General features: G+C 38.3%; 1 protein-coding gene across 2 annotated transcripts; it reads left to right on the forward strand.

The window, feature by feature from the left end:
- The first annotated feature begins 1,404 nt into the window (after positions 1-1,404).
- Positions 1,405-12,931, forward strand: LOC115540489 (uncharacterized). 2 transcript variants are annotated; one of them, XM_030351831.1, is made up of 25 exons: positions 1,405-1,555; positions 1,949-2,078; positions 2,528-2,695; positions 3,162-3,290; positions 3,466-3,617; positions 3,762-3,865; positions 3,969-4,164; positions 4,333-4,464; positions 4,577-4,720; positions 4,925-5,060; positions 5,416-5,566; positions 6,449-6,585; positions 6,802-6,913; positions 7,307-7,370; positions 7,870-8,073; positions 8,305-8,450; positions 8,730-8,848; positions 8,944-9,068; positions 9,189-9,286; positions 9,387-9,511; positions 10,438-10,562; positions 10,664-10,809; positions 11,058-11,160; positions 11,502-11,638; positions 11,860-12,931. In XM_030351831.1, the coding sequence occupies exons 2-25, from the start codon at positions 1,949-1,951 to the stop codon at positions 11,972-11,974; spliced, it is 3,198 nt and encodes a 1,065-aa protein (XP_030207691.1). In that variant the 5' UTR covers positions 1,405-1,555; the 3' UTR covers positions 11,975-12,931. The 2 variants fall into 2 exon arrangements, with proteins under 2 accessions (XP_030207691.1, XP_030207692.1); XM_030351832.1 differs by having other exon boundaries at positions 1,436-1,603.
- The last annotated feature ends 9,473 nt before the right edge of the window (positions 12,932-22,404 follow it).

Raw genomic sequence — 22,404 nt, forward strand, 5'->3', positions numbered from 1 at the left:
GATCGGGCGATAAGTGGGTGAAGAACCCGGATTTAGATACGGTAGAGATGACGACGGAAGGCAGTAGTGCATCTTGAGCAGGTGAAGAGCCGGGGCAAATGAATGGAACGCCTAAATATGTATTCAACAATTAGGGGATGAGGGCAAAAGTGAAACCTGTCTAATAATTAATGTAATCCTCAACACACACTAGATACTTTGGTTAATAACAATGCACCATACATAGCATAACAAAGAAACAGTTTGCCACTTTGTTATTTGTGCAGCACGGGAATAAAAGACTTGCGCAAGTGACGGCAGAACCAGATGGGAGCAAAGACTATGCTACAACTTGTAAACACTTTCATTAAAATGTCAATGTTAAAATCGTCCACATCCAAACAATTAAAAAGTAAACCCTTTGAAATACTTAAATATAATCCCATCAATAGGCCTAATTTAACAAATGTTTTTTATTATATGAATTATGGACTAAACACCAACCAAACAGCCATTTGTGAAGCCACGTCTGAAGAAGCCTCAAAGCTTCCATCAAAAGTTCTCCAAATCAATATAAAAAGAGTCACATATTGGTGACTGGTCCAGTCAACTTTATTTGTTTATCACTTAATCTGCAGTTGCAATCTCGAAGGCTACACCGTATCCATCAGGCAACAGCCCCATATCCTTAGCCTGTCAGCATGTTGACGTCTGTCAGCATGCATCCGCGCAGCAGGCTAGTCATGTTGAGGTTTTAGCGACAGCGACATGGGTCGCATATATTGAAGTAGAGCTCACATAAAAAGGTACAGCTTCCTTGGCATGAACATCAGCAATTGAGTAAACTTCAACAAAGCTGTGAACTGCTCAAGAAACAAGGCAAGGAGGGCCTTCTGCACCATCAGAGGAAACATGGTCATCTGCTATGTCTACGAGGTCTGGGGTTCACTTGCAAACTGATACGTTACAACAGGGTTCTGAACCACCGGGCCATATTTTCTTTATATGCTTAGTGCATACTTTTAACAAGCTCATCTTTGTTTTTATTGGCTTGATGTTAGTCTGTTAATCTCTATTAATGAAGCTGTATTTTTATTCCTAATAATAATAATAGTCCTACAGAAAAAATATCAGATATCTGATGTAGCAAGAATGGGAGTCGGGAGATATCCGACTATATTTAAAATGAACCTCAACCCTCCAAATCCTAACCCAACGCACTTTCTCAAAATCCTGACATCATTTATTCAACGGTAGGCCTATACTTCAAGTGTGTGAGTGAGTCAGCGAGCTAACAATCTCATGCAGATTTGCAAAATAAAAAGAAGAGAACGTAGGCCTACAGAAAACGAGGCTAAATAAACTACATATGCACCTCATCTTCCTAGTGAGATGTAGCGCATCTCACTGGGAAATGCGCATGATTTGGACTCGTCAAGGGGTCGGGGAGGACCTTCATTTCTTGTAAAAAGCGGGGGAGGAACAGCTCAGCTTCGTAGTGCTTCCAGCCTCGTGAAAAGGTGACTTCACGTTAACTGAAGGCTTGGTTTCACGGGACGGACCATTGGCCTACAAGGTAGGTTTTTGAATAATTTTCAGAAAGTATAAGTCACTGATACGGAAGGTAGGCCTACACTTTTAACCAAAAGAATTGGCCTATGATAAAATTTACTGAAAAAAAAGATCTTTCGATTTACAAAACCTTTAAATGGCAATTCCGAGTGTAACATTTTCGGCTATTCACTGATATGCCTAACTAAGGTGAACTTGTAACGGCCCTATAGACTTATCGTTTTTAGTAACGATGGTTTCAATTTCCTTTGAATTAAAGTTCTGTTTCGCTTTCACTTTGACGTAGGCCTATCTCTCTTTGTAGCCTGTCCTTTAATCATTCTTCTTAGGCCCGCTTTATAAATCTGTATAGGCTATCTCTTGCCTAATTGTAACACTTAATGTTTCGATCATTTAGATGGATGCGATCTACAACCTGCTTGATACATTTAGACTGACTGAGTACTATAAAAGATTTCTTGACATCGGTGTGACCGATGAGAGGGACTTCATCGACAGTCTGACAGAGGAGGATCTAAAGCAAATCGGTAAGACAAGCCAGTATTACAAACAGCGATGTGTGTGTGTGGGCGGGGGGGGGGGGGGGGGGGGGGGGGGGAGAGTGCACTGGGCGGCGCAGTGTGAGGCTCCTACCACTAGGGGGTGCCCTCGCATCAACGCCCAAAATAAACTAAATAAAAAATTGCCCTCGCGGCTCAAAGGTCTGACCGGCCAACCGGGAATTGTCCCGGTCCTCCCGATTAGCCACTCCGGGCCTGCAGTCTACTAAAGACTTTATAGCTTCATTGCACCTACTATGTCATTATTAACCAGCAGCTTGCTGGTTGATATGCTCACAGTAAATAAATAAGTAAGATGCTATCCTAAATCAAGAAATCTTAATTGGCCGGCAAAACGTCCCAATTAAATGAGTTCAATTCTAGTCCAGAAGCTTCAGCCTGTAAACACTCAAAAAATCAAAACATTCCAAAAACAGGCTTGAGTCAAGTGGAGAGGAATCGCTTTGAAAACCTGAAGGACCGTGTGAGAAGGCTCAGAGCAAGGCCGGACCCAGAGGGCCATGGACAAGGGGCCGTCAAGAAGATGGAAGAATTCTGCATTCAATACACATACCCGCAGTGTCCTGAGCAAAAATATATCCGAGGTAAGAGTGACACATCTGTATATTATTGGCTGTTGCACAGCAAACACTCCATTTTTGATATGAAAATGGTTGAAAAAAATGATAAAAAGTGTAAGACTAAGTGGGAATAAGGAGGAAGTTATTATGGGTTGTTAAAGACAATGGCTGTAGGGTGACATCACCCATTGGTTTTCAAACGGCCGTTATGAGGGTGTGGCTTTGCCTTCCACAGAGCAGCACCATTCTGATAAACCAGAAACTATTCATATTTGTCCCATTGAGAGCCCACACCAGTCATTGACCAAAACTCATGAATATTAAATCGTCAATATTCCAATTAAAAATATGTACAGTTTTTACTGTATTTGAGCAAAAGTGCTGTAATAAATTAATGCAATAAATAGAGTCTCTTTTATATTCGGTCGGTTTCTCTCAGTCACCTCCTTTGTGACTAATTTACTTAATACATAATTTGTTCCCCTTCTAGACATGGATCCTGCACAGAACACAGTTGAAGATTTAATGCTGAGGATTTGTCATGTTGAAAATTTTAAAGGCGTCTGTCTGTACACGGTGGACGGAATGCCCCTAACCGATGACCCCTTCTTTAACACATGTAAGAAGAGCAATACCCATGGCACTTAATTATGGATACAAAACTGTAGAAAATAACAATATAATATATAGATATTACGTATCCCCACATCTTTGTTGATCTTAAACTATCCAGTATGTTCAAATAGGATATAATGGATTCCTTTACATTTGTGTTTTTATTTCACTTTCCCTAGGGTCCTTAAAAGAAAGACATATCAAAAACAAAGATGTACTGTACGCCATTTTTACACTCCCTCAGAACCTACAAGCAAACCCTACAATGAGAAACCCAACAGCTGAAGAAACTGCAGGAGAGCACAATGTTCGATGTCACATAATGCTCAAGGTAAGTGTTGAATATACAAGTTTATGTTCTAAGAAGACCCAATACATTTGATCCATAATGCTTTGTTTTGTATGTTAGTTGAAAAGCAATATAATGTGTAAATTACCATGTATTTTCACTCTTTCTTGTGTCTTCCACTCCCAGGGAAACTTTGACATATCTGTAAACTTGACCACTGACACAATTTATAATTTGAGAAGAAAACTGGCATTTTACAGTGGAATCCCTGTCCATGCTCTACATTACCAGTAATCCCAAAACATATGTTGTATTTTTTTGTATTTTAATTTTCACCAATTTACCTCACCACTCAATTCTCATTTCTAATAAGTTTCAACTACATTTTGGCAGAGGGAACCATGGTTCATCTGACACATTGGAAGATCTGGGCATCTCTGAAGACAAAAGATCAGCAGTGAACTTTTACTTGTCTACTTGTGACGACCAACCACCAAACAATATTACGTTGTTCAGTAATGATGTTGCTCTGTCTGTGAAACAAACCACAAAAGGGCAGAGTGTATTCCTCTCTTCGCTGTATTCTGTGGTAAGCCACATTAAAGAATACACGATTTTAATGGACTAATATATTCTTATTTTTATATTTAAGCTAATGTTGATGTTTAATGATGTAGGTATTAGTAATTTCTAAGTTATGAATCCCAAAAGTTGAATATGGCTTCAATAACAAACCTTTTGCTTTGCACTCTTTAAGAGATCAGAAAAGTGTGGAGGGAATTTCAAAAAGGTGGTTGCTTACATTCGCCAACTAACTGGCTGTAACCCTCTTGCACAAAGTCTGTACCAGCTGATCTGCAAGAATGAGATTGTAACCAAAACCCAGAAGGTATGTGGTACTGTTAGCATTTAGCTATCTTTTACATGGGATCATTGCACACAACTTTCATGCTTAATACATGCCTATGCATTATGGTTTTATTCTTTTCCACCTTCTAAAGATTGCTATCTTTGAGGGACTGTATGTGCTGTTTAGAGAACTTTTGCCAAGGCCTGGACAACGCACAGAGGAAAAACCAATAGAGGACATGGACGTCTTTGAGTATTCAACACACTGTTGGGCATATCTCATAACAGAAGCAGCGGTATGTTTTTTACTACTACCTGTAGACCTTGTCTTTATATTGTGTAGCTCAAACCTGTCATTTTGAATGCAAGGAAAATTACCCATTTGTATAACATAACTGGTTAATTGTCATTACATTTTGTTACACTGCACTTTTATTTAAAATGTAGATGTTTCCTTCGAAATAATTGACAGCGATAACGTTTTTTCCCGATGTAACCAGAATCAGTCAACGGAGCATGAAGAATACACACCTATGATTCTGAGTTCAGAGGAAGGACCTCGTTTCTGTGACCCAGTTAATGTACCTGGAACACCAGTTATCTTGGAAAAATCTCATGTTCTTCAAAAGATCAGAGGTACATTTCAATGTCTCAGTGATATGTGGTGTTCAATATAATGCTTGCTAATGACATGGTAAACATGTCACCTTAAATAAAAAATAAATAAAAAAATCACAGTCCAAGTAATTTTGGACTGTGACAAAAGGAAATGTCAGCCATGTGTAGATAATATATATTAAAGGCAAAGAATAAAGTAAACAGGAAGGGATATATAGAAAAAAATTAGGTTATGTACTGTATATCACTTAAGCAATACTTTACAAAGGGCAAGGAGCTCATATAATTTGTAACGAAAATATATATATACTTATCTTATTACCTTATATTGTTAGCTTTATTCACATTTGCTTGAATTTGTGTCCTTTTTAAGATGGAGAGAAAATCCCAAACTGCTCTGAGCAAGTTTTGGGGGAAAGTTCACTGAAGAGGGCCATTGATATAGAGAAGATGCTGCTCAGCCTGCCTCCTTTCATCACAACATACTTCTTATGGCTAACTCACGCTGACATGCCTGGAGAGAAGTATGTTGCTATTTAACATAGATATACCATGTTGAATAACACTTGCCTTTGTGGTTGTTGCAGCACTCTTATCTTCAGAACATCTAAATCACTTGATCCTTTGTATGTCGGATTTCTAGAAGAAATCATTAATCCAATGCCTTTTCTATATGAATTATTGGGAAGAGATATCCAAAGTGGACTAGTCAGGAAGTGGAGTCGTATGCAACCTCAGCTTTGTTTACGCCACATCACTACCCCTTTCTACATTATAAAAAAAAATGGGACCCTGTCACAGTTATTCCACTCGTACCAACAATGGTTATATATAAGTAACTTTTTTGTATAACTTTATAGTGAAAATAAAGAATGTTTTTTAGCTAAACGATGATAACACAATTGTTACAGCCAAATTTTCAACATTCTTCTGAGGCTCTTTGAGCATATTGTTTCTGTGTTGTCAATGAAACATCTGGTCGATAGTTGTAATCAACCATTGTGGTTAATGTTGGAGTAGTAGGACATTGATTCAGAATTGTTAAAAATCAGAAGTGACCTGTTATTGGAAAAAAATGCCCCCCCATGGAATGTTATTGACCAATCTGGATACGATGGTGTAGCATTTTATTTATTTTAGCTGATGAAGTCGATAAATAACAAATACGGTTAAAGATGAAAGTACCTTATCTCATCATGGTTGGTAACTATGGAATTGGCAGAATAAACCACTTCGGATTGTTCCGTTATTGGAAAATACTGTGAGACTAATGGTGATGCGGTAGAGGTTGATGATACCACCAAGGTAGTTGTGGTTTGTTCCTTTCATAAAGTTGCCATAAAGCTAAGGGAAACAAAAGCTGAAGTGATCAAGTTCATGCCAATGTCAATTGTTTTTGCTTAAAGCTTTCAGGTGAATATGAAGAAGACTTTTGCCGACATGACAGAGAAACTGACAGAGTTCCCCTTCCTAAGAGTGACACCTCCGCTCCAACTCAAGGAAGCAGGGCAACCTGGGCCATTGCCTGTACTTCTGAGTGAAGGTACTGCATATCACACACACTCACTGCATAAACACATACTCACATTAATTATATTCATGTTTGTTTTGTTGCCAGCTAACCTAATATAGTAAGCAGTACTTTCTATCGCAATTTACAACAAATAAGTCACACATCCAGGGTGCCCTTGGATCAGCATACATAGACTATCGTGCATTATTTCTTCATTCACACATACTGTACTTATTCTTGTTGCAGATAATCTCGGCATTTGTCTGTTTAAAGATAAATGCAAGCCACAAGAGATAAAAGTGTTAAATTTTCTCAGTGGCAAAGAAGAAACTGTGAATTTGGATGAACTTGCACTCAGGTAATAAAATAATTTGCAGTTCTTTACAAACATTACACACATTAATGTGTAGACAAAGTATATCATCCTATATACACAACAGAAATGTAGATCTCATTATGTAAAATATTAAAATATCTTTCTGTTCAATATTGTCACCATAGCAAGGTCCAACATAGCAGTTTTCAACCGAAAAAAGTTGAGGACCAACTGTTATTGTATTACGTTATCTTATTTGCCATATTATATATTAGGGCAAGATACGTAACACATCCAAAAACAAATGTAGATTACGGACACACTAATGCAAGGAACCTAGATAGATAGATAATATATCTATCTATCTATTGCAGAAAAAAAAGAGTAAATCTGTAGAAGTTTTGATTCTCCTTCTTTGCATTTTTCTTTATATAGAACTGGTAATCTTTCGGATGGCCAAACATTTCTTACTTGCAGGACTCCAAAGGAAGCAATACTGGTAATGTTTACTTTTATAGTTGCAGTATATTCAACCTAGTCTCACGAAAATACGTGACACTGTCACGTCACGTCATTTAATCTATTCATTCGTGCTCTGGGACACGTAATTTCAATCCTTCCGTGCAAAAAGCACAAATTTCAAACTCATTCTACAAAGAAGAGATGAAGCAGCTACCCTTTTTTCCGTTGCGGTTTACCTACAGAGCAGCGCACCTGCATTAAATTATCCGTGAATTGTCACAATTTCTCAGAATCAAAGGTGAAAGTAGAAACGGGTGGCCAAAATCTGTCATATTGTTAGAAATGTGTGCTTTTTGGCACGAAAAAATTGAAATTACGTGTCCCAGATCACGAATGAATAGATTAAATCACTGTGTCACGTATTTCCGTGAGACTGGGTTGGTATTTTTTATGGACATCTGCAAACTGAATACATAGTCAAAGTATACTTATGACATTACATTGCAATGCTGGTACAAATCTTTTATTTTCTTTAGGTGCTGATGGATACAAGTTCCTCCATGGGGGGGAAATGCTACGGTGAGCTGAAAATGAGGAAAATAGACGCGGTAAAGGAGCTATTTGACTGCTTTGCAACAAGGACCATGGCCTATGATTTCCATCACGTGATCGGCCTCGTGAGGTTCGGCAAAGATGTGAAACTCCTGCATACATTTACAGAAACTCTGGAAAAATTCAAGGTATGTTCAAAGGTTCAAATCGTTCATACATTATTTTCAAGACATTTTGTTGTCAAACAACATGTTTTATGTGAAATAAAGGAGAAAAATAAATGACGTTAAAAAAATTGCATCCATGATTGGTTCAATGGAATTTATAGAATACAAATGAAGCCCCTTTGACAGTGTACACGTGATAAAAACATCTAAATATATGTACAGCCCTAACCCTGAACCTACATTTAACGACAGGAACATCTGCGGGACCTTATACCGAAGGGCAAGACTGTTCTGTACGAAGCCCTGCAACATGGAGTTAAGGAAATGGAAGGAGTAAAGGAGAGGTTCCCTGAATGTAGACTCCGCATCATTTGTCTCACAGATGGAAGCGATGTTGGGTAAATAATTTTTTGTTTGTGTTCCATCAAACTAAAATGTATTTAATGGCCATGCTCAACCTTATACAAGGTCTAACATTAAACACAAAGTTGCAATATAATTTAAAATCAAAGTACGCATAAAGGTTTATATTGTTATTTATATTGTTGTCTAATAATCCATACTACGTTTATATTGTCGTCATATGTAGGTGATGTAGATTTGTATGGACTATTTACTACAGAAGGAGTTTAATGTTGCATGAGTTTGTGATGCTATGTTAATCACTGCCCAAACAGATCCAAGGTAAAACCTGAAACAGTTGCAGTAAATCTGATTACATCCAACATCATTGTGGATTCTATCCTCCTTGGAAACGTGGCAAACAACACACTTCACGGAATCAGCAACGCCACAGGTATAGCACCACTAGAGCCGGTAACTCAGACACAAATAGTCACAGCATAGCATATATTCAACGCATCTTTACTTTACGTCCAAATCTGGATTTAGGGGGTTGCTGTTTCAAGCCAAAAACAAGCAAAGAAGGCCTCAAACTTTTTGAAAGTGAGACTGTTCTTTCTTTGGAAATGAGAAAACCCAAGAAAAAGCTTGATCCATTGTCCATCACAAGTGAGGTCAGTTACAATGGATCAGTTGGTCCATAGTTGCCATATGGTTATGGTTGTCTTTCAAAATAAATACAAAACATTCAAATGTTGTATTCTTCAAAGTAATGCGGTGCATCTTTCCACCAGACCGTTTTAAGAAGCATCTTTGCACAACACGGCTATGATGAGCTCCCAGAGACCTCTCTGCCAAGCGAGTTTAACAACAAAGTGACCGCTGCAAAGAAGTTTGTGTTTTTCTTTTCCTTCCATGCCATGTTGTGTAATCTGGATATAAGCCCCCCCCCCCCCACTGAACAGAACTAAACACGCACTTCTTCCTAACAGTTCCTTAAAAACGAAGAAAGGACAAACGTTAATGAAGAAGGACAAACGTGTACTAGAGGAGTTGAGAAGCCTGCATTGTGACCCTCATCCCTTCATCGACATCTTCCCATCCGAGTCAGACTTCAGTAAGTGAAAATCATGGCCAGATAGAACTAGTTATTGTATTCAGTTATTGTTAGTGATTGAATAGCGAAAATGGCGACTTCTGTCATTTTCTGAAGTTTTAATTCTTTGTATTTTGAGCCGCCGCTGGATGCATACAGGGGAAACACTGCATCAATATTATTATCCAGGTGATTTCCCTATAGTGGCCTCCGTAGTTGGCCACAGACTCAGAAGGAAGTGCCGCTGTCGGGCCGCCTCTGCAGCGTGTCTAGACAGGTAGCTGGCTAGACACGCTGGGCCCTGACCGGGGATCCCCTCTTTTGCAGCCCACTGCTAGACCAACCGGGACTTTCATGGCCGATTGTCCCTTTCACCTCTCCCTTTAGATCACTATTTTACGGATTTGCGGATATGTGTTGATATCCAATTACTTTCTTAATCTGTGAAAATAACAACAATATTGGCCTATCCATATCAAATATTCCAAACAATGTGGCCGACACTGAGGCTGGGCCCGGTGTCTCTGGTAGGGCCTGGTATGTATTACTGTTATGGGTGAATAATAATGGTTTTGTGTGATTTATAACTGTTGTATATGAATTATAACTGTTGTGTGTTGTCTAAGTGTGTGATTTATAAGCGTTATGTGCAACAAAGTTTTATATGTAAGAGATAATGCCCGACGAGGTGTCCATTATCAGGAATTAATGGACGACTCAGAGTTTACAACTATTATTCAGGAGATTTCCTTTTTATGATTTCAAACTTTAAATGTATGATTTCTCACTGTGATTTCTAATTTTGTTTTCTAACTGTTTTGAGATTAGGTGTAATATTTCAATTTTTAACTTTTATGAGTGTTATTTCAGATGTTGGATTTCTTAGTGTTAAGTGTGCGATTCTAACTGTGATCTCTAAATTTGATGTGTTTTCTATCTGTCCATAGCGTTTTGGAAGATTCTGATGCAGGGTCCCCCTGACACGCCATATGCGAATGGCACCTTTGAGCTGTACTGTCAGTTTGGTCCGGATTACCCCGTGAAACCTCCAACAATCCGCTTTGTGACAGTTGTATCCTTCCATCTGTATTTGATGATAGATCATTAACGTTTCAAAAGAGCTAACAGAGATGTAAATGCAGCTCTTGTTACATTATCTTAACATAAGCGAAGATGTACCACTGCAATATCAACAGTTCTGGACGGATATGTCACAACATATTTGACCGTGGCTACAACGCCCATATCACCATGAAGGAGATCCTAGAGGCCGTTTATGGACTGCTCATCGCCCCTGAGGCTGAAGATCCACTAGACAGGTTCGATCTTCCAGCATAGTTTCAAACAAAACATTCAAAGAAAAAAATACAACTACAACTTGCTTCTGAGTTTGTTATTATGCAGGCCTAATTGATTGTCTTTTTTCTTATGATTATGTCATCATTTTCTAAAATTGTCAATATTTTAGTACTTGATAAGGTTACTACCTACTAATCAAATTAGCTTATACATACTTATACAGTATAGGACACACATAATGCCGTTCATTTTCTTTTTCTTTTGGTAGCATTTTGGCGGAGAAATTCCTATCCAGCGAGGAGGAGTACAAACAAGAAGCTAAGGACCATACCGCGAAAACTGCAGCCAAGTCCTTCAATGAAAAGGAGCAGGTGAAGGATTTTGGAGATACATTGAGTATTCTTTGAGCTCATGATATTAAAAGATTGTATGTAGTGTGTGTGTGTGTGTCTTTGTGTGTGTGTGTGTGTGTGTGTGTGTGTGTGTGTGTGTGTGTGTGTGTGTGTGTGTGTGTGTGTGTGTGTGTGTGTGTGTGTGTGTGTGTGTGTGCGGGGGCGGGGGGGGTGAATTACTTATGAGGCCTGAAATCGCATCACAGTAAAATGGCACTGGCCACATAATTTAACGTGTAGTACCAGGTGTAGAACAGATATAACAAACATTGGATTGTCTTATTCACTTTGAATCTATGTTTTTTTAATTATCTTCAAAGGAATTGGTCGGCTCTGTTGGAGATAACACACCCAGTCATCTGAAATGTCCACTCAGTCTGAGGATTTTTGTGGATCCCGTTAAAACAAACAATGGAGACGTCTACGAGCGACTGTTCATTGAAGAACACCTTAAGAAGTAAGTTTTAAACGTACCTAAACCTGTTAAAATTATTGTAGTGTTTATATGATATTTATTGCTGCTGGACCCTGGTAATGTGTGTTGTTGGTTGTCTACTTGGAAAGGCTCCACTTTGACCTCCAGTCACCCTCACCTGAGGCCGACTTTAGCCTTTATGGGTTCTCTGATGATATTATTTCTGTGCACTCTCAAACTTACAAAAATGATGACTCTTTCAGAACAATGTTCGATCCAAGGAGGGGGGCAGGCTATCCGCTTCAGATGAGTGATCTCAAACCAGATCCAGATATGAAGAACATGGTGAAGAAACATAGAGTATTTCAGCTTCAATAACAAGTGACTTATTTGGCACCCAGCAGACATTGAAGAGGCAGGCAAGCCCTCGTGGCTTATTTTATATTGATTGTTTTTAACATTTTTATGATCCAACAATTCTAATTGTACATCATTACTTATTACTTTACTTAAGGTTAGGGTTAAGGGTAGGGCTTTATAAATCTTTTAAATCATATTTGTTATAAATGTACCTACTTTCAGATAAGGAAATACAGTAATATTACCTAAAATCAGACCTTACTTTGGAACTATTGCTGGCGAGAAGAAATATGATTCACAATCATATGTATCAGTTTATGGTCTGCTAGCTTAAGCTTAAATGCAATTGTCTATTATACAAATGACAACATTCCATGTGAATTATTTCAGTATATAAACCATATTTAGAGTGTGTGCTTGAAATTTGCAGGAACCGCAATCTATAACTAATAGTGCTTGGTTGCAGCTCATGTACCAAAGTACTAGATCCTGCATCATATGGATGTAACACAAGCTAGTCGTTGATTTCATTAGTACTCTATGTGTAATACAATTGGATTTTTTTATAGTAATGCTGAGTGGAAGCCTACAGATATTTATTGATTAATTAACGGATAATCAAATAATGCTTATTTTATATTGACATTAAAACAAATCATTGAACATGTTTTTTTCAGGGCAGATCTATTTTTGATCACCTGAGGCTAGTTGAGGTTACTGCATTTATTATTGATTATATCCTTAATTTCAGTATCTTTTGTTGTTTTTATTGAGGGTTAGAGGTTAGACTTCCAATTAGACAGCAGGATTAAACCTACGTTCAAGTAACCTTTGTTTTCTTGTATGATTCCAACCATGCCAAATGGTTGCCATTGAGTAAAAATTGAATTTGAAACATGAAATTGGATTATGCAGTTTTGTAATGTGAAATATATATAACCCTAATAAAGTCCAAGTTTGCAAACAAAGATAATAGTTTTTACGTACGATGTCTGTATGTTCCTTAAATTGATGATATATTATACAATTATTTCTTCACTGCACTAATATAATATCAAACATTCATGTCTTTACCTTCCACTATAAAGTAATGTCCTCTGCCATATAACACAATATCAACTACAAACTTTCAACATTACCACAATTCTAATGGGGGAAGATGAATTGTTCCTGTGTTGTTTTAAAGGAAAGTGAAACCAAACAATTTCCAGTAAATCGAAACTTATCTTTTGATTTGTATTTACTAACTAAGAATAGACTTTATAAAATACACTGGAAATCCTGTATAATACACATTCATTATTATTTAATTAACAAAGTTGATGCAGCACAAGCATTATTATAAAGCATTAGAATAGGAGTTAGTGATTGTAGTTCAGTTCTTGTTATCAGGTACTTTGGTTGGTAAACCCACTTTGTAACTGGCTTAATGTCTGTAAGCAATCAATATACGACTATCAACCCAGGGAATCACTCACTCAAACTCCCATTTTCCTATAGCGTCCCTATGACTGCGGTCAAGCCAGCCGACTCATCAAGATCGGCGGTCAAGCCAGCCGACTCAGTTTTTTGCCGTACCTGTATATACTAGCCATTACGGTAATAGCGTCTCAGAACTAGTTTCAAATAAAAGCATTCGTCGGGTGCATACAGAAAGACAGTCAATAAAAGCAAATACTATCAAAGGAAGTGTACGGCCGTTGTGGTATTTACTTTCAAAATAAAAGCCCACCAAACATTCCAATATGAGACATATTACATATGATTTTGGATTCGATTTAAAAGAAAATGCCCTGTTATTCCAGACTCATTTCACTTCAGGGTTATAGTTCACGACCCCATGGGATCAGGCAAGAAGTTTCAGAACATTCTGATGTGGAGTTTGAAAATAAAAGCCCACCAAACATTCCAATATGAGACATATTACATATGATTTTGGATTCAATTTAAAAGAAAATGCCCTGTTATTTCAGGCTCATTTAACTTCAGGGTTATAGTTCAAGAGCCCATGGGGTCACGCAAAAAGTTTCAGAACATTCTGATGTGGAGTTTCAAAATAAAAGCCAACCAAAGTTTTCAATATGAGACATATTACATATGATTTTGGGTTCAATTTAAAAGAAAATGCCCTGTTATTTCAGGCTCATTTTACTTCAGGGTTATAGTTCACGACCCCATGGGGTCAAGCAAAAGGTTTCAGAACATTCTGATGTGGAGTTTCAAAATAAAAGCCAACCAAGGTTTCCAATATGAGACATATTGCACATGATTTTGGATTCAATTTAAAAGAAAATGCCCTATTATTTCAGGCTCATTAAACTTCAGGGTTATAGTTCACGACCCCATGGGGTCACGCAAAAGGTTTCAGAACATTCTGATGTGAAGTTTCAAAATAAAAGCCAACCAAAGTTTCCAATATGAGACATATTACATATGATTTTGGATTCAATTTAAAAGAAAATGCCCTGTTATTTCAGGCTCATTTCACTTCATGGTTATAGTCAAGACCCCATGGGGTCACACAAGAAGTTTCAGAACATTCTGATGTGGAGTTTCAAAATAAAAGCCAACCAAAGTTTCCAATAAGAGACATATTACATATGATTTTGGATTCAATTTAAAAGAAAATGCCCTGTTATTTCAGGCTCAATTCTCTTCAGGGTTATAGTTCACGACCCCTTGGGGTCAAGCAAAAGGTTTCAGAACATTCTGATGTGGAGTTTCAAAATAAAAGCCAACCAAAGTTTCCAATATGAGACATATTACATATGATTTTGGATTCAATTTAAAATAAAATGCCCTGTTATTTAAGGCTCATTTCACGTCAGGGTTATAGGTGAAGACCCCAGGGGGTCACGCAAGAAGTTTCAGAACATTCTGATTTTGAGTTTCAAAATAAAAGCCAACCAAAGTTTCCAAAATGAGACATATTACATATGATTTTGGATTCAATTTAAAAGAAAATGCCCAACTATTTCAGGCTCATTTCACTTCAGGGTTATAGTTCACGACCCCATGGGGTCACGCAAAAGGTTTCAGAATATTCTGATGTGGAGTTTCAAAATAAAAGCCAACCAAATTTTCCAATATGAGACATATTACATATGATTTTGGATTCAATTTAAAATAAAATGCCCTGTTATTTCAGGCTCATTTCACTTCATGGTTATAGTTCAAGACCCCATGGGGTCACACAAGAAGTTTCAGAACATTCTGATGTGGAGTTTCAAAGTAAAAGCCAACCAAAGTTTCCAATATGAGACATATTACATATGATTTTGGATTCAATTTAAAAGAAAATGCCCTGTTATTTCAGGCTCATTTCACTTCATGGTTATAGTTCAAGACCCCATGGGGTCACACAAGAAGTCTCAGAACATTCTGATGTGGAGTTTCAAAATAAAAGCCAACCAAAGTTTCCAATATGAGACATATTACATATGATTTTGGATTCAATTTAAAAGAAAATGCCCTGTTATTTCAGGCTCATTTCACGTCAGGGTTATAGGTCAAGACCCCAGGGGGTCACGCAAGAAGTTTCAGAACATTCTGATGTTGAGTTTCAAAATAAAAGCCAACCAAAGTTTCCAATATGAGACATATTACATATGAATTTGGATTCAATTTAAAATAAAATGCCCTGTTATTTCAGGCTCATTTCACTTCAGTGTTATAGTGCAAGACCCCATGGGGTCACACAAGAAGTTTCAGAACATTCTGATGTGGAGTTTCAAAGTAAAAGCCAACCAAAATCTCCAATATGAGACATATTACATATGAATTTGGATTCAATTTAAAAGGAAATGCCCTTTTATTTCAGGCTCATTTCACTTCAGGGTTATAGTTCAAGACCCCATGGGGTCACACAAGAAGTTTCAGAACATTCTGATGTGGAGTTTCAAAATAAAAGCCAACCAAAATCTCCAATATGAGACATATTACATATGATTTTGGATTCAATTTAAAGGAAATGCCCTGTTATTTCAGGCTCATTTCACTTCAGGGTTATAGTTCAAGACCCCATGGGGTCACACAAGAAGTTTCAGAACATTCTGATGTGGAGTTTCAAAGTAAAAGCCAACCAAAATCACCAATATGAGACATATTACATATGATTTTGGATTCCATTTAAAAGAAAATGCCCGGTTATTTCAGGCTCATTTCACTTCAGGGTTATAGTCCACGACCCCATGGGGTCACCCAAAAGGTTTCAGAACATTCTGATGTGGAGTTTCAAAATAAAAGCCAACCAAAGTTTCCAATATGAGACATATTACATATGATTTTGGATTCAATTTAAAAGAAAATGCCCTATTATTTCAGGCTCATTTCACTTCAGGGTAATAGTTCACAACCCCATGGGGTCACGCAAAAGGTTTCAGAACATTCTGATGTGGAGTTTCAAAATAAAAGCCAACCAAATTTTCCAATATGAGACATATTACATATGAATTTGGATTCAATTTAAAAGAAAATGCCCTATTATTTCAGGCTCATTTCACTTCAGGGTTATAGTTCAAGACCCCATGGGGTCACACAAGAAGTTTCAGAACATTCTGATCTGGAGTTTCAAAGTAAAAGCCAACCAAAATCTCCAATATGAGACATATAACATGATTTTGGATTCAATTTAAAAGAAAATGCCCTATTATTTCAGGCTCATTTCACTTCAGGGTTATAGTTCACGACCCCATGGGGTCACGCAAAAGGTTTCAGAACATTCTGATGTGGAGTTTCAAAATAAAAGCCGACCAAAGTTTCCAATATGAGACATATTACATATGATTTTGGATTCAATTTAAAATAAAATGCCCGGTTATTTCAGGCTCATTTCACGTCAGGGTTATAGTTCAAGACCCCATGGGGTCACACAAGAAGTTTCAGAACATTCTAATGTGGAGTTTCAAAGTAAAAGCCAACCAAAATCACCAATATGAGACATATTACATATGATTTTGGATTCAATTTAAAAGAAAATGCCCGGTTATTTCAGGCTCATTTCACTTCAGGGTTATAGTCCACGACCCCATGGGGTCACCCAAAAGGTTTCAGAACATTCTGATGTGGAGTTTCAAAATAAAAGCCAACCAAAGTTTCCAATATGAGACATATTACATATGATTTTGGATTCAATTTAAAAGAAAATGCCCTATTATTTCAGGCTCATTTCACTTCAGGGTAATAGTTCACAACCCCATGGGGTCACGCAAAAGGTTTCAGAACATTCTGATGTGGAGTTTCAAAATAAAAGCCAACCAAAGTTTCCGATATGAGACATATTACATATGAATTTGGATTCAATTTAAAAGAAAATGCCCTGTTATTCCAGGCTCATTTCACTTCAGGGTTATAGTTCAAGACCCCATGGGGTCACACAAAAGGTTTCAGAACATTCTAATGTGGAGTTTCAAAATAAAAGCCAACCAAAGTTTCCAATATGAGACATATTACATATGATTTTGGATTCAATTTAAAAGAAAATGCCCTATTATTTCAGGCTCATTTCACTTCAGGGTAATAGTTCACAACCCCATGGGGTCACGCAAAAGGTTTCAGAACATTCTGATGTGGAGTTTCAAAATAAAAGCCAACCAAATTTTCCAATATGAGACATATTACATATGAATTTGGATTCAATTTAAAAGAAAATGCCCTATTATTTCAGGCTCATTTCACTTCAGGGTCATAGTTCAAGACCCCATGGGGTCACACAAGAAGTTTCAGAACATTCTGATCTGGAGTTTCAAAGTAAAAGCCAACCAAAATCTCCAATATGAGACATATAACATGATTTTGGATTCAATTTAAAAGAAAATGCCCTATTATTTCAGGCTCATTACACTTCAGGGTTATAGTTCACGACCCCATGGGGTCACGCAAAAGGTTTCAGAACATTCTGATGTGGAGCTTCAAAATAAAAGCCGACCAAAGTTTCCAATATGAGACATATTACATATGATTTTGGATTCAATTTAAAATAAAATGCCCTGTTATTTCAGGCTCATTTCACGTCAGGGTTATAGGTCAAGACCCCAGGGGGTCACCAAGAAGTTTCAGAACATTCTGATGTTGAGTTTCAAAATAAAAGCCAACCAAAGTTTCCAAAATGAGACATATTACATATGATTTTGGATTCAATTTAAAAGAAAATGCCCTGTTATTTCAGGCTCATTTCACTTCAGGGTTATAGTTCACGACCCCATAGGGTCACCCAATAAGTCAGAACATTCTGACGTGGAGTTTCAAAATAAAAGCCAACCAAAGTTTCCTAACCCTATGGGTTCGTGAACTATAACCCTGAAGTGAAATGAGCCTGAAATAACAGGGCATTGTCTTTTAAAATGAATCCAAAATCATATGTAATATGTCTCATATTGGAGATTTTGGTTGGCTTTTACTTTGAAACTCCAGATCAGAATGTTCTGAACCTTCTTGTGTGACCCCATGGGGTCTTGAACTATGACCCTGAAGTGAAATGAGCCTGAAATAACAGGGCATTTTCTTTTAAATTGAATCCAAATTCATATGTAATATGTCTCATATTGGAAACTTTGGTTGGCTTTTATTTTGAAACTCCACGTCAGAATGTTCTGAAACCTTTTGCGTGACCCCATGGGGTAGTGCAGTATAACCCTGAAGTGAAATGAGCCTGAAATAACAGGGCATTTCCTTTTAAATTGAATCCAAAATCATATGTAATATGTCTCATATTGGAAAATTTGGTTGGCTTTTATTTGAAACTCAGCATCAGAATGTTCTGACACTTCTTGCGTGACCCCCTGGGGTCTTGACCTATAACCCTGACGTGAAATGAGCCTGAAATAACAGGGCATTTTCTTTTAAATTGAATCCAAAATCATATGTAATATGTCTCATTTTGGAAACTTTGGTTGGCTTTTATTTTGAAACTCCACATCAGAATGTTCTGAAACTTCTTGGGTGACCCTATGGGGTCGTGAACTATAACCCTGAAGTGAAATTAGGCTGGAATAACAAGGCATTTTCTTTTAAATCGAATCTAAAATCATATGTAATATGTCTCATATTTGGTGGGCTTTTATTTTGAAACTACACATCAGAATGTCCTGAAACTTCTTGGGTGACCATGTGGGGTCTTGATCTATCGCCCTGCAGTGAAATGAGCCTGGAATAACCGGGCATTTTCTTTTAAATCGTATCCAAAATCATATGTAATATGTCTCATATTGGAATGTTTGGTGGGCTTTTATTTTGAAAGTAAATACCACAACGGCCGTACACTTCCTTTGATGTACCCGACGAATGCTTTAATTTGAAACTAGTTCTGAGACGCTATAGCGTCTCAGAACTAGTTTCAAATAAAAGCATTCGGTAATATTACGGTACTATAATAATATATTCGGTAACATTACGGTAATATATTACCGTAATGGCTAGTATATACAGGTACGGCAAAAAACTGAGTCGGCTGGCTTGACCGCCGATCTTGATGAGTCGGCTGGCTTGACCGCAGTTCCCCATGCCAGCCGGCTGGTGCCATAATACACATTTTGGATAATCTGAAATGATTAAGGTCCGGAACCACCAGTGCATCTTTGATGACTGTCACATGCATGCCATAGCATAACAAATGCCGGACAGCTGATTTGTGCAGCATGGAAATATAATGTAAAGACTTAAAGATGTCATTCCGTTTATTCTTGTTCCTTTTATGATAGGTCAATCGGAGTTTCACATGCATGCCGAACGTGAATATGTTCTTCCACCTCGATTGTGTCTCAAGCCTTCTCCTCTTCTCTGCTTGGTTTCTTATAATATTTATAAATGGTATATGGTATGGGGTTTTCTTATACAACAGGTGTGTCTATGTGTGCCTGTGTTAGTTTATATTATTACAATCGAGTTACAGCTTGTTACCTGCTGTGCTTCCTAACCTTTTTCCTTGCGGTTCTCCCGTATCCACCAGCCTACTTCTTTGGTCTGCATGAATTCTCAGGTGTAACTAGGTGTCAGGACCTCCACCAATCTCTCCTCCACGCCTCCTCATTCACCCTAATTACCCTGTGTGAACCCTTCCTCTGTACTCCATCTCTCCTCAACACTCCCCTCCTCTCTTTGCCCCCCTCTCTCCTCCCTCAGTGTTTAAACATCACGAAAAGTGACTGCTCAGAAACGTAGTGCCCTGACACTCCTTCAATCAGTTTAAATAATCACCACTCCTCGTTAATCAATTGCCTTGTAATATCTGCCAGGGCGAGAGAGAGAGAGAGAGAGAGAGAGAGAGAGAGAGAGAGAGAGAGAGAGAGAGAGAGAGAGAGAGAGAGAGAGAGAGAGAGAGAGAGAGAGAGAGAGAGAGAGCGAGAGAGCGAGAGAGAGAGAGAGAGAGAGAGAGAGAGAGAGAGAGAGAGAGAGAGAGAGAGAGAGAGAGAGAGAGAGAGAGAGAGACAGAGACATCGGGGGCACCTGGGGGACGGGGACGAGAGAGGAGCTTTAAGGGCTGGGGACGGGGAAGACGGGGAGGAGGGCCGACCGGGAAGAGACGTGTTGTTGACCCGACGTTAACTAAAAAGAACGTTTCCCCCCCCATGAGTGAGCCGGAGGCGTCGGGAGCTGTTTCCCCGCCGACCCCGAGGAAGGGCTGGACCCGGAGGTCCCGCACCCTTATTCCCGATTACGGAAGAACCTTAGTTTGTGTATGATTTCCCTTTTTGTGAATGGACCGGAAATAAAACCCGTTGCACGGCAACCCTGCTTCATTTATTAATTCCCGAATCCCCGCCGCCGACGAAAGGCGTTGACAAAGATGTGTGTTTGTTCCGTGTTCCACAATATTGCTCATGCAGAACATTTTGGCGCAAGACATTAAATCCACTGAGCCAAAAAAACAGTTATACAATCAAAACAGAATAAATCAATCACACACACGAAGACAGACAGACCACACACACACACACACACACACACACACACACACACACACACACACACACACACACACACACACACACACACACACACACACACACACACACACACACACACACACACACACACACACACACAGCCCACAGACAGCTGAATTTGCTTTGCATAGCAATATATGTTTTCCTGTTGTTACAATTAAAAATAACATTTGATTGAGACATATGCGAGGCCGCATTTGGAGGTGTTGAATAACTACTTGAGACATGTTGTTTTGAGGAACAAATTCTAAAATGATGTAACATTTGAATATACAGAACAAAATATTTGAGCATTAGAATTGGACGGTGAGGAACATTTGAAAACTGTTTTTCAAATTTGAAAACATTTCAAGATCGTTGCAGAATTTTAGGATTCGCAAGGTAATTTCAAGATCGTTGAGGACCAATGTGAGGAAACATTTGGAGAGATTTTGAAGATCAATTGAAGGTCTTTGCGGAACAGTAAAAGCCGTTTGTTAGGATGTGAAGGGAGCATATGAAGAGTGGTGGGGAGGAACGCATAAAGAGATGGTGAGGAACACATAAAGAGATGGTGAGGAACATGAAGAGATGGTGAGGAACACATAAAGAGATGGTGAGGAACATGAAGAGATGGTGAGGAACATGAAGAGATGATGAGGAACATGAAGAGATGATGAGGAACATGAAGAGATGGTGAGGAACCTCGAAGAGATGACGAGGAACATGAATAGATGGTGAGGAACATGAAGAGATGGTGAGGAACATAAAGAGATGATGAGGAACATGAAGAGATGGTAAGGAACATGAAGAGATGGTGAGGAACATGAAGAGATGGTGAGGAACATGAAGAGATAATGAGGGACACTAATGCATCAGCTAGATGATTATCCTCAGAGGGTTCAATACGGTTATGGATTATGAAATGGAGTAGGACGATGGGGATGGGAGAGGACAGGAAGCTGATGTGGGCAGCCCGGCAGAAACACACAATATGTTTCCAAATTTGGTTGTGATGCAACTATATGATTCTTTTTATCATCTGTTGATGAGGGGTTACGTTGGGAACAAACTTTGCGCCACATTCAACTATGATCTTGCCTTAATGCTCAAATAAACACAGAAAAAGGACTCAAATCTAAATGCCATGCCAGCTCAAGCGGTGAAAAGGTGCTGACGCCAGTGTAGATATTGACACTGGTGTGTGTGTGTTTGTGTGTATGGACTTATATGAAGTGTCAGACAAGATGCAAGCCGATAATATACAGTAAATTGCATATTTAGCAAAAGAAAGAGGGGGTAGTGTGTCTGTTTGTGCGACATTAAGGTGTCTATGTGTGGCCTTGCATGTCCTACCTTTCTTCGAAATGTGTATGTGTTTATCCAATTGAAGAGTGGTTAAATTGGAGTGTATGTTGTTGTTGGTGTGTGCCATCATATGTGCAAGCAATTTCATAATAATTAAAAATAGTATATAGTATGGGGTTGTCTTATACATATGGGGTGAGTATGTGTGCCCCTATGCCT

The sequence above is a fragment of the Gadus morhua genome, chromosome 3, assembly GCF_902167405.1.
Source record: "Gadus morhua chromosome 3, gadMor3.0, whole genome shotgun sequence".
NCBI lineage: Eukaryota > Metazoa > Chordata > Actinopteri > Gadiformes > Gadidae > Gadus > Gadus morhua.